The following is a 12,525-nucleotide window of genomic DNA, read 5'->3' on the forward strand; positions in this document are numbered from 1 at the left end:
CTGTCGCTTTTTGGAAAGGATATTCTAGGGATCCCAAGCTATCCATCGGTACCCTGGGATTGCCACCGCTCCCTCAGGATCACCCCGAAAACAGCAGTTGGACATTTCGGAGCTTGGTGGCCTGACTATAGCACCAGGCTGCCTGGCCAGGGTATTGTTGTGCTAATGTGATTATGTCCCTTTCATTGTTAGACTGGTGCATAAAAGGCTGTGTGTTTCTCAAACTGTTGTTGTTGTTCACCTGGACATTAGTCTCATCTAATGCTTCAGGGACCCGCTATATCACTCATTGTCCTTTTCAGGACAACTAGAGCACCGTATTTTTGCTACATCTTGGCGGGCTATGGTGCTACTACATCGAGGATACAGAGCCGGTTACTGATCCCTTCCTCGCAGTATCGCCTGGCGCTGGAAGCAATTAACCCTTGCGGTTCCGGGAGGAAGCAACTAACAGCTGACGGGTGTACCCAGTTGGGGTACAGGGTGTACCATCATATTATTAATCTAAAATGTTTTGTTTAGGTGTTAGACATCATGATATTTAAAAAAAATGAATGCATAAACAAAAAAAAGCCACAATTTGACAAGCCGCGTTCCTAGTCATATATATTTTGTTTCTAAAACTGTAATGTCAGTTTGCTGTGTCTAGGTATCGGATTGTTTTACAAGCTTAACGGAAAATCCTGTCAAGTTTATATGTTAAAAGGCTAACGTTTTTCAGAATTATACATACCAAATGATAATACATGTGGAACCGCTTGTTGTACAGTTCTTGACTCCATATTTAAGAATTCACATGCCAATGAATACTGTAAAACAACATTTTAAAAAAAAATGCAACAAAAATGAAGATTTTTTTTTTGTCTTGTTATATCAGCCTCTGCATGAAGTGTTTAAACATCAGAACACCTAAATGTAAGTTAAAATTGAAATAACTGTGAGACAAGTTCAGATGAGAGCGTAGAAGACAAAATAGCTTGCACAGCTCTATGACGCTGCTTTTGACCATCACATTTTAACTCTTATTGTGCAATCAGTATAAGAAATCCCACCTATAAGCAAGGCTAAAACAAAAAGAGGCACATTTTGAGGGAACCAAGAGCCACAGATGGAAGTTTGGCCTTCATGGCTCTTGTCAGTGAAAAGTGGTAATAAACCCCCCCTTCACACCAGTAATTGCAACAAACCAGTATTAAAGATAAAGCAACACTCACTTCCACTTTATCTCTCTAATGAGTCGGATGTTAACATACCAGGCAGTTTTAAGATTTACTAGACAGTACTTTCCACTTGACAATGTTGAGGATTCAAAAGCCTTGATTAATTATGCCACAGATGGTACTGCAGATGGTTCTGTTGGCGTGGATATTTTTTTCCAAACTATACAGTACATGTTTTAGTTTTGGGAAGGTCTATTGGTCTCTGGCCTCAAAGTGACAAGCTGAAATTTGCTTATTGAAACAATGTTCCAATTTACAAAGCACTTAACTTGCCAGCAATTGCTGCTAAGAATAAAATCAGTCACTGCCATTGTCTTTGTAGTCTGACCTGTCTTGAAGTGACAGAAGTTAATTTAATTATGCAGGGCCGGCTGGCACACTGTATAACAAACTCAGTACCGGTTTTTATTGTTCATAAAATAAAAATCTGCACAGGAACTCTCCAGAAAACTCACTTTTCCATGAATAAGGAACATTGTTATTTTTGGCGTTCAGCCCACTTTCTTAAACATATCCAACACATGTTTAGTAAGTACTGACATCATAAAAAAAAAAAAAAAAAAAACTTCCTTTACAAAACAGATTACCTTAGTGTTGTTTGTCTTCGGAATAAACAGTATAAAATGTGATAAATTAGGATGGTCCTGGAGTTTTAATGTAACAACCTAAATTAAAAAGAAGAAGTCTTTAAGTGGAAGCAATACTTTTGTTAAATGTGTACAAAACCGAATTAAACCGCATTTTCAAAATGCGACTTTAAGTCTATTTAAAGCACCCTCCAGCCCAGTATTTACCTTAAACGCATACAGAGGTTCATTTTGCATGGGTGCGAATGAATTTTTGGGTATGCAAATCAATGCAGATATTCCTTAGTTACTACAGTCTAACTTGCCAACTCCAATAACTAAACCATGCATGTTCTAATTAGCAGACAAGAAAAAGTACAATGTCTTCCAACATGCATTAAAAATAAAAATACAATTCTAGGTTCTAGCCTAGAAACCAAAACATATAAGCAAACAAAAGCTATATCTACATCACCATCACGTAGTAGATGCGCATTTACAACAGTAAATATTTAGGATTGTGAAAATGCAGCATCATGGTAAATATAATAAAGGAGAAACATTAAGGAAAGCACACAAGGAAATATTTTAATTAAGTTTTCCTTTTTAATTCTCAGTAAGTAAAAAATCAGATGGTTTTATTTGTTTTGGTATAATCCTGTTTGAATACATGAACCAAGAAATGTGGTCGCAAATAAATAAATAAATAAATAAATAAATAAATAAAAGGCACCCTTTCCCCTTCAAATGAGATCTGCTGCTCTATCGAAGTTACATTTTGCATCTCAGGGAAAATATTAAAAAGGGAACTACTGTAAGAATACCATTATAACATTATAGTTATAAAGTGCACAGCTATATGTCTCACATTATGAGGCTACCAAGTGGGTAAATAATTGATCGATTGACTTGTTTAGCTCTCCTTTTCCTTCAAGCAATTAATTAGAAGGGGGCTAGACATGGCTGATTGCTCACCAATAATCTTGAAGGTAATCTCACATAATTCCAGAATTAAAATACAATCATCTTCTACTCATGGCGTTCTAATTTTATCACCTATTTGGGGGTCCGCATTACCAAAACTGCCGCCTCTTTATTTCGGTCGAATTACTTACCTCTGTGGTCCAAAATATGTCAAGATCTCCAACGGTGGTCAAAGCTGGAACTCTCTTGGATTGGCCGGGTTGTCTCATTCAAAATGAACTCACTCCCAAAGCTGCTGTACCTTTTTCGCACCCTTCCCATCGCAGTGCCTACCGTTTTTTTTCGGACTGTCCAGTCGCGTTTGTCCAAATTCATCTGGTTGAATAAACGTCCACGGCTTTCCCTTGCACTTTTACAACGGCCTAAACTGCTTGGAGGTCTCGGTGTCCCCAATGTCAAGAATTACTATGTTGCGGCTCACCTAGCGCAGACACTTCTCCTTTTTTCCGACAAGGCGTCGGTGGCATGGGTGGATCAGGAATCTACATTGGCGACTCCGTATACGGTCAGAGACTTATTGTGGCTTCCTAAGGCCAGCCGACCTCCACTTCGTGATTTGTTGCCTACTACTACGTTGTCTCTGGCGCTGTGGGATAAACACCGTGCTACGCTCCGCTTCCCGATGGAACTACACAGCGCTGCTCCGCTATCGGCCTTGAAACCTCTTCTCCCTCATGTGGCCCTTGATTGCTGGATAGACCAAGGCATCGTTTCCATATTTCAGCTCTTCTCTCACGGACACATGCAGTCATTTTCGTCTCTCCGGACTCTCTTTTCGCTCCATAGTCGTGATTTTTTCAAATACCTGCAAATTCGTGATGCCTTGCGTAAACACCTCAGGCACCCTTCTGCTACGTCTCCCATGACACCGATTGTTGCATTATGCCTAAAAGCGCCTCATGTCTCTCACACTATTTCCCTATGTTACTCGGCTCTGATGGGTCACAGGTCTGAGGTCAAGCTCCCGTACATGTTGCAATGGGAGAAGGAGATTGGGTCCACGTATGACGTTCAGGTGTGGTATCACACTCTCGCTGCCTTTCAGGGAGTGTCTAAGAACGTCGCGCACTTTGAAACTAATCGCAAGGTTCTGTTCCGCTGGTATTTTGTGCCCTCCAAGCTAGCTACCATGTTTCCTTCAGCCTCCTCTCTATGCTGGAGGGGTTGTGGTGAAGTTGGTACGATGTTGCACGTCTGGTGGAGCTGCCCGGTGCTCTGTCCCTTCTGGGCTGACGTCTTTACTCTTATTACTACCTTGCTTGCCATCCCGGTGGAGCAGGTGGTTGAGGTAGCTCTTTTAGACATGTTTCCCCGATCTTTACGTCTTACACATAGGAAACTCCTAGCACACGTGTTGAATGCAGCTAAGATTTGTATAGCTCGCAAATGGAAGGAGACCTCTCCCCCTACTATTCAAGACGTTCTGTATTCCATCACAACGACTCGCACCTATGAGTACATGGCTCACTCAGCCTCAAATACCACACACATCTTCCAATCCACCTGGGAAGGTTGGGATGCATATTACACACACACATTCTGCCCCACCCCACAGGGTCATGTCTTGGGCACCATGCGTACTCCTTGGCTTGTGAGGGCGACTACTGCCGACTAAGATTCTCCTTTTTTTTTTCTTTTTTTTTTTTTCTCTTCTTCTTTCCTTCTCTCTCTCTCCCTTCTTCGGCTCTCTCTCCTTTCTTTCTCTACCCTGCCAGAGTATGTCTTATTTAGTTTGTTCATTACATTCTAAAAGAAAAATGTTTGAGATGTCCTGGTACATGTTATACATGCTGTACATTTTGTTTGTATTTCTTTGTACATTGTACCGTTGACTCCACTATCTGCTGTTCAGATGTTTTGTGACTGTGCTCCATTTCTGTCAACTGTGGATGTCTCAATAAAAAATTTCAAGTGTTAAAAAAAAAAATACAATCATCTTTGCCTTATTTTATTTGCTGTTTAATAGCGCACGTTGTTTTTGTCCTTAATATTTACACTGCACTGTAAAGAATTTAGAAAGATGGGGGAGGGGCCTTTTTCACTTGAAGCCATCTGCACCAAAAGGGATACTTTTTGGGAACTGGCTCAAAAGCTGTGCCGGTTTTTTTTTTGTTTTGTTTTTTTAACTCCCATTCTTATCAGTTATCATTCTTAGCAGAAAGGTTAAACAAAATACTTGTACAACATTGTTTTTGAGCAGAGATGCCTATAATTCGCAGGCATGTCTATGTGTGGCAACCAGGGTGACTGTATCAGTCCTTATTTTGAAGACACATACAGTATCTCAAATGTGAGTACACCCCTCACATTTTTGTAAATATTTTATTATATCTTTCCATGTGATTACATTGTAGCAGAGTATCATTTCTTCAGTGTTAAGTAGTGAGTGTACAGCCTGTATAACAGTAAATTTGCTGTCCCCTCAAAATAACTCAACACACATCCATTAATGTCGAACACCTTGGCAACAAAAGTGAGTACACCCCTAAGTGGAAATGTCCAAATTGGGCCCAAAGTGTCAATATTTTGTGTGGCCACCATTATTCGCCAGCACTGCCTTAACCTTCTTGGGCATGGAGTTTCACAGGTTGCCACTCTTCCTCTTCCACTCCTCCATGACATCACGGAGCTGATGGATGTTAGAGACCTTGCGCTACCCCACCTTCCGTTTGAGGATGCCCCACAGATGCTCAATAGGGTTTAGGTCTGGAGACATGCTTGGCCACTCCATCACCTTTACCCTCAGCTTCTTTAGCAAGGCAGTGGTCATCTTGGTGTGTTTGGGGTCGTTATCATATTGGAATTCTGCCCTACGGCCCAGTCTCCGAAAGGAGGGGCTCATGCTCTGCTTCAGTACGTCACGGTACATGTTGGCTCCCTCAATGAACTGTAGCTCCCCAGTACCGGCAGCACTCATGCAGGCCCAGACCATGACACTCCCACCACAATGCTTGACTGTAGGCAATACACCCTGGTCTTTGTACTCCTCACCTGGTGGCCGCCACACACGCTTGACACTATCTGAACCAAATAAGTTTATCTTGGTCTCATCGAACCACAGGACATGGTTTCAGTAATCCATGTCCTTAGTTTGCTTGTCTTCAGCAAACTGTTTGCGGGCTTTCTTGTGTATCATCTTTAAAAGAGTCTTCCTTCTGGGACGAAAGCCATGCAGATGCAGTGTGCTGCTTACGGTCTGAGCACTGATAGGCTGACTCCTCACCCCTTCAACCTCTGCAACAATGCTGGTAGCACTCATACGTCTATTTCTCAAAGACAACCTCTGGATATGACGCCGAGCATGTGCACTCAACTTCTTTGGTCGACCATGGCAAGGCCTGTCGTGGAACCTGTCCTGTGAAACCGCTGTATGGTCTTGGCCACCGTGCTGCAGCTCAGTTTCAGGGCAACAATTTTGTAGAGCAACAATTCTTTTTTTCAGATCCTCAGAGAGTTCTTTGCCATGAAGTGCCATGTTGAATTTACTGTGACCAGTATGAGAGAGTGTGAGAGCGATAACACCAAGTTTAACATACCTGCTCCCCATTCACGCCTGAGACCTTGTAACACTAATGAGTCACATGACACTGGGGAGGGGAAATGGCTAATTGGGCCCAATTTGGACATTTCCACTTAGGGGGTGGAATTAATTACTTCTACCTAGTAAAGTTTAAACCTCTTATTTTCTTAGGCAACTCCCACACCCTGAAATGAAAAGTCTGTAGCTCACTGAATACAAAAGTGCTACACAATATGTACCCACACTCACTAAGTATAAAAATGGTCTTACCTTTGCTCCAGGCAACAACTCTGCTTTCCATGATAAATCTTCAATCTCATTGCTATTGTTACAAAAAATAAAACGGGTAGATTTGTGAACATGCCTGTAATGGTGGATAGAATAAAGCTTTTCCATATTTAGAAGGCACGGAGTTCACACTCGTGTGCCCCAAAATCTACATTTTGCAGTTTCATACATTTAGACACTTGACTCCACTCTCTTTTTCACCCCTCATGCAGTCACTCATCAAATCCTACCACCTTCAGTTGAAAAGTATCTTACTACAACAGATTTTAGGTTGTCACCTCTCTTCCGCCTTTTAACATCCATTCTGAATACCTTGTAAACTCCTGACCCTTACCTACAGAGGGTGAGACATCCTTGACCCTTACCCACAGAGGTGAACTATAGCTCTCATTGCTCTCAACCAGAATATCAATGCCAAAATGGGTGCCATACATGTAGATGTGTATTTCTGTTCTACATTTTGCATATTTAGCACGATTACAGACTATAACACCTTTGTGTATGTGCTTAACCTACAATCTACATGGGCTGTGTGCACGCTCAACCTACCTCTATGTGCGAAAGCATATATTAAATAATTTTATTAAGAGGGGTGAAAGGTCTTAAGGAAATATTTTAGCTCTGGTTACATTTACTAGTTGCCTGAAGATGTGGAGACCATGTGGATGGTCACTTCACTATAAGCACACCACCATACTAGAACTATCTAGGAACTCTGTTGTCCCTCTGTATTTTACTTATGCTCTTTTCTTTAAAATATTGGCTGATTCCAGGGAATGTCCCTGCCGCAATTTTTATCATACCTAAACACATTAATGAAAAACTACCTATAATCTGTGAGCCATCAGTGTAGATAGTTAACTAAAAAGTTTGCTTTTAGGAAGCTGTGTGTCAGAGGCAAGACCAACATTATCTAATCAGTTTCCTGTTCCGAAGTCCTCTCCCTTCTACAAGTGTACCTTTACAACAGCTAGGGGAACCCAACAATTAGCAAATAGGTAAGAGATAACAAAACGGCAAGAAATAATCATGCATATCCCAATATTCAGATGGTATACACATAAGGTGGGTTTTTGAGAAATATATATTTTATCACAATTTTACATTTTTATGTATTTTGAGAAGCAGGGACAGTACTCTAATGAATATTCTAACTAAAGGGCCCTTTAAAATACAAATGCATGGGGGGTTGTATAAAAACCTCTCATAGGTATTTGCCATTTTGCCCACCTCACCCATGATATTTTCAGTAGAGGAGGTGTTTCGGCCACACATAAATCCCGCCATATGATATACTTATTTCCAGGCAGCCCCAGTGCAGGCCTCGCAGAACATTGTGTGGGGTGGGGTATAAAAGGCCCATAGTGCACATGAAGGAAAAGCACTCCCTTTGATCAAAGAATAGGACCACAGAGGAGGAGGGTCCTATTCTTGCAGCTTCGTCTTTTAAATATCCATTTTTGGTGCAGCTGTCCCTTTAATGATCTCAAGATGTAATATTTACATTTTAAAAACCAAAATGTCCCAAATGACCACTAGGTCGTAATGGTAAATCCTAAGGATTTTGCACAGGTGGCCAACTGTGTTAGGACGAATATACACATTAAAACCAAGCCCTATCTGTCCTCAAGAAGGCAATATATAACTTGTGCTAGTACACTAAAGGAAAAAGTGGAAGTTATAGTTGAACAAATATCTGGCAAAAACTAAAATCTCTGGTCACTAGGTTATGATAAACCCTCATCATGAAGGGGTATAAGTTTATGACAGTTCCTCGATAAACATATTTAAGCATCAATGAGAAATAATGGCTTTTAACCCCTTCGTGACAAAGGCTGATTCTATTTTTTGTACCCTTCGTGACAATGGCTGTTTTATCGTTTCTGCGGTGTTTGTGTTTAGCTGTAATTTTCTCTTAACCCATTTACTAAACCCACACAAGTTATATATTGTTTTTTTCAGGACAAGAAGGGCTTTCTTCAGACACCATAATTTTTTATATATGATGTAATTTCCTATAATAAAAATAATAAAATATGACGAAAAATTGAAAAAAAAAACACATTTTCTCACTTTTATTTGAAAAATCTTTTATTCATCATAAAAAACTACTGAAAAAACCTGCTAAATAGATTCTACTATTTGTCCCGAGTTTAGAAATACCCAATGTTTTTATGTTTTTTTGCTTTCTTCTACACGTTATGGGGCAATAAGTACAAGTAGCGTTTTGCTAATTCAAAACCATTTTTCTCTGAATCTGGTAATTCTGTCTCCATGTGGTATTTGGGGCATCTTTGAAGCCAGCAAATTAAATTTACCCCACCAAACCATATATTTTTGAAAACTAGACACCCCAGGGTATTTTAGATGCTGATAGTTTAACCCTTTCCATGCACTAATCCTACCACCAACCCTTGTCGAAGTTTGTGAAAGTAATTGTTTTTGCTGTTTTTTTCACATACTTTGTACTTCAGTTGTGAAATTACAGCTCCTGGTATGCTGTTGCTGTCACACAACGCCCCGATATGTGTTCAGCAACATCTCCTGAGTACATTGATACCCCACATGCATGGGTTTGTCAGATTGTTTGGGGCCAAAAGGGACACATTTGGAACATGCCTCCTCAGCCGTATACCGCTGCATGGTAACAATTGCAGCAAAAATAGTGGGGAAGGAAAGGGTTAATGGCTCTAATTAAAAAAAATAAAAAAAAAACTAAAAAAATGTAAAAAAAAAAAAAGTAAAAAAAATGTAAAAAAAAAAAAGAACCCCTATGCCACTATGCAAGATCACTGTTTATGCAGTGATCAATGGCAATGAAGGGGTTAATATTAAATGGGTGGCTCTTATAAGAGCCTTTGGATCAATATATATATATATATATTTTATTGAAAATACCTGAAATAGCAGAAAACACACTGATCTGTCTCTCTCCCTCACTAGAAGCAAGTGAAGGAGGGAGGCAGATCCAATACTGATCAAAGGCAATGTTTAGAAAACATTGCCTTTGATTTAGTAAATCATGATCACTCTTATGAGTGATCTGACCACTAGGGGTGTTATTCACTGGATGTCCATGACATCCAGCAACAAACCCCCCCCGATGATGATAGCAGGCTCCGCCCCCCGGCTTGATGGGCGCCGCCATCTTGAAACACCGCGTGTGTTTCGAAGACGCCGGCACCGGGAAGGTAAGTTGAGCGTTTAGGAAGCGATCGCGAGTCACTTCCTTTGCTAAACAGGTGTTGCAAAGATGCCTCGATACTGAGGCATCATAGCAACACCAGCTAAGCAAAGGAAGCGACTCGCGATCGCTTCCTAAACCCGTTTTTCGGCGGCGGGCGCCACCATTTTTGAAAGACGTGCAGTCTTTCAAACATGTTTTTTTATTTGCTCCTAGGAGCGATCGGGGGGGGCCGGGAATGTTTTTTTTGGTGTTGCTCAATGCCTCGATGTCGAGGCATTAGAGCAACACCGTTTGAGTGAAAAAATCGATCACGGATCGATTTTTTCACCCGTTTAAAGACGTGCCGGTCCTGGCACGTCAATTGTCATAATCGTCACGATTTTCGGTGACGTGCCCGGACCGGCAATTGTCATCAAGGGGTTAACAAAGCAGAATACACCAAATTATCTCTGAAGTCATACCGGATAACAAAGTTACATGAAAAAGAAATATCTATTTACACAATTTTGTCAGATATCAAGCCTCTGGGCCTGACTAAAATACCTGCATCATGTCTGTAGACCAGTTTAAAGCAGCTTATGTATACATCAATACAATTGAAAACTAAAAGCCTATAAATCATTAAAATACTTACCAGCCAGGCGAAACAGTCTTATTGCATCCAAAAATCCAACTGCTACTTAACTGGAATATGAAAATAATGGACATGATTAAACACTTTGCCATTCCTACACTTACAGTCATTTATCTCTATAATAATGGTGAATAGGTGTCTCCTGAATTGTTACGGGACTTTATCAATTTATTCCTTTGTTGTCTCAGTCTCTAAGTGTGCACGGGTTATCCATGGTTTCCAGATGTCCTTATGTGTTTTTTACATTTAGCTATACTTGCTAACCTTTTTCCATTTTATATTGAAATTAGGTTTGAGCATATATCTCATCCCAGGATATTTAACCTGTCTTTTTCCAAATTTCTTGCTATAACAAGTTTACAAGCTAATATTAATTGAACTATCAGACTTCTCTGTATTTTATGGAATTTAGAAAGCCCCATATGAAAAATACTTGGGGAGATGGCTCAATATTACATCCAACTAACTTTGATCACTTTAAAAATAGTCTTTAATATTCTCCTCATTCCCTCACATTTCCACCACATGTGAAATTGTACCTTCTTCCTTTCCGCATCTCCAACATAGTCTAGAAAGGTTATCATCATATTTGGACAGGTGTTCTATACCATCTATGAATGATTTTGTAATAGAGTTTGTGCATCCCTAAACAATGTGGATGTTTCTTGATTTCCATATATGCTTGTATCCATTCTTCTTTTGAATGTATTTCTCCAATATCCTTTTCCCATTTTTCTTTATTAGGTAAGGTGTTGTCTATTTCTAAGCTTCCCTTTAATAAACCTACTCGATGAATTAATCTAGTTTTATAATGTTTGTTAAGAAATTCTTCAAGTCTTGGAGAGGTTATAACATCCACTGTTCGAAGGAAATGTTTTATTCTCATGTAGTTGAATATTTCTGAGTTTGGTAAATCCCCCCTTTCATTAAGGGCCAAGATAGAAAAGACTCTGTATTATATAAATCAGATATATATTTTATATTTGTATGCCTCCATTTATTCAGATCTAAATCTCATAATTTGTTAGAACTTCGATTGGAGTTGTGGAGAGTAAACCCCCGTCTATTTATCTGCTGTTATAATTAAATCATTAATCACTATGTTATCGCTTTTAATATACCTATATATTATTTCATGGGTCATGGGTAACGGCCTCTTTTTCAATAATAAACCATGGGGTATTATCAATCTCGGGTCTATCCAAGAGAAATAAGTGCGTTATCATACAAGTTTCATGTCGATCTTTAATATTAGCAGACTCAAAAGAGAAATGGTACATCATGTAAAATAAGAAAAACTAAGTGGCCTAAAATAAAAGTTGCATGGTTGCAGCACTTTCTTTTCAAGTAATTTATCCGTATATCTTCTGGGCAAATGCAAGATGAAATATCTTTTGGCAACTACTTATTGACCATATGTTCATAGACAATCTCTGGTTATAACCCTGGGTGATCCAGATTAAGACTCAAAGTGATCAAAAAAATCTGTTTTTCCCCCAATAAATGCTTAGCCTTATCAACACAAATTAACATATTTATGGATCATTAAAAATAATATTTCTCTGCAATGGCATGTCTACATATTGGTTCCAGAAGAAGTCAGGTGCACTCCCACTAATCCATTCAATGGCAACTGACTGCTCACAATACTCCATCTTGCTACGTATTTTTCACCTTGTTCAGTATAGAGAGGTGAATAACATACAGTTAATGTTTTCAGCATCTGGATTACTGTCCTGAAATAATGAACAATCCAATATATTGCCTAGATAAGGGATTAACAAACTCTGAGGCTCAGCCCCAGAAAAAGTTACTAGTGGTAATGGGTCATGTGTTTGGAGTATTTCTGATAGAAGTCTACTGTCGTTTGGAGTAACCGTATTAGTCCAGCGTACAAGAATGCAAAATAACAGGATGTTGCATTATCTTGTAATAGGTACAGGTTATAGGAAGCTTTGATAATGTGCTTAGAAGCTCAAATCCACATTAAGTCCTCTGTTATTGCAATCATAAAAAAATTGGCTTCAAATGTTTTGATTTTAAGGTCATGTATGGAGTGACCGGTTTGGGTAAAATGGTGCCCAACTGGAGTGCGATAGTTTTCTTCATCATGATGGTTGATGGAG

The 12,525-nt window shown here is 39.6% G+C and overlaps 1 protein-coding gene across 1 annotated transcript in view; it reads right to left on the reverse strand.

Moving 5' to 3' along the window:
• Nucleotides 1-12,525, reverse strand: part of PGAP1 (post-GPI attachment to proteins inositol deacylase 1) — a 43,553-nt gene that overhangs the window by 17,524 nt on the left and 13,504 nt on the right. Inside the window, exons 11-14 of the mRNA XM_053472228.1 lie at nt 10,400-10,449; nt 6,561-6,612; nt 1,808-1,885; nt 734-809 (exon numbers count right to left, since the gene is read on the reverse strand). Coding sequence (XP_053328203.1) covers nt 734-809; nt 1,808-1,885; nt 6,561-6,612; nt 10,400-10,449 — 256 coding nt within the window. The remainder of the gene's footprint in view (nt 1-733; nt 810-1,807; nt 1,886-6,560; nt 6,613-10,399; nt 10,450-12,525) is intronic.

The sequence above is a fragment of the Spea bombifrons genome, chromosome 7, assembly GCF_027358695.1.
Source record: "Spea bombifrons isolate aSpeBom1 chromosome 7, aSpeBom1.2.pri, whole genome shotgun sequence".
Classification (NCBI taxonomy): Eukaryota; Metazoa; Chordata; class Amphibia; order Anura; family Pelobatidae; genus Spea; species Spea bombifrons.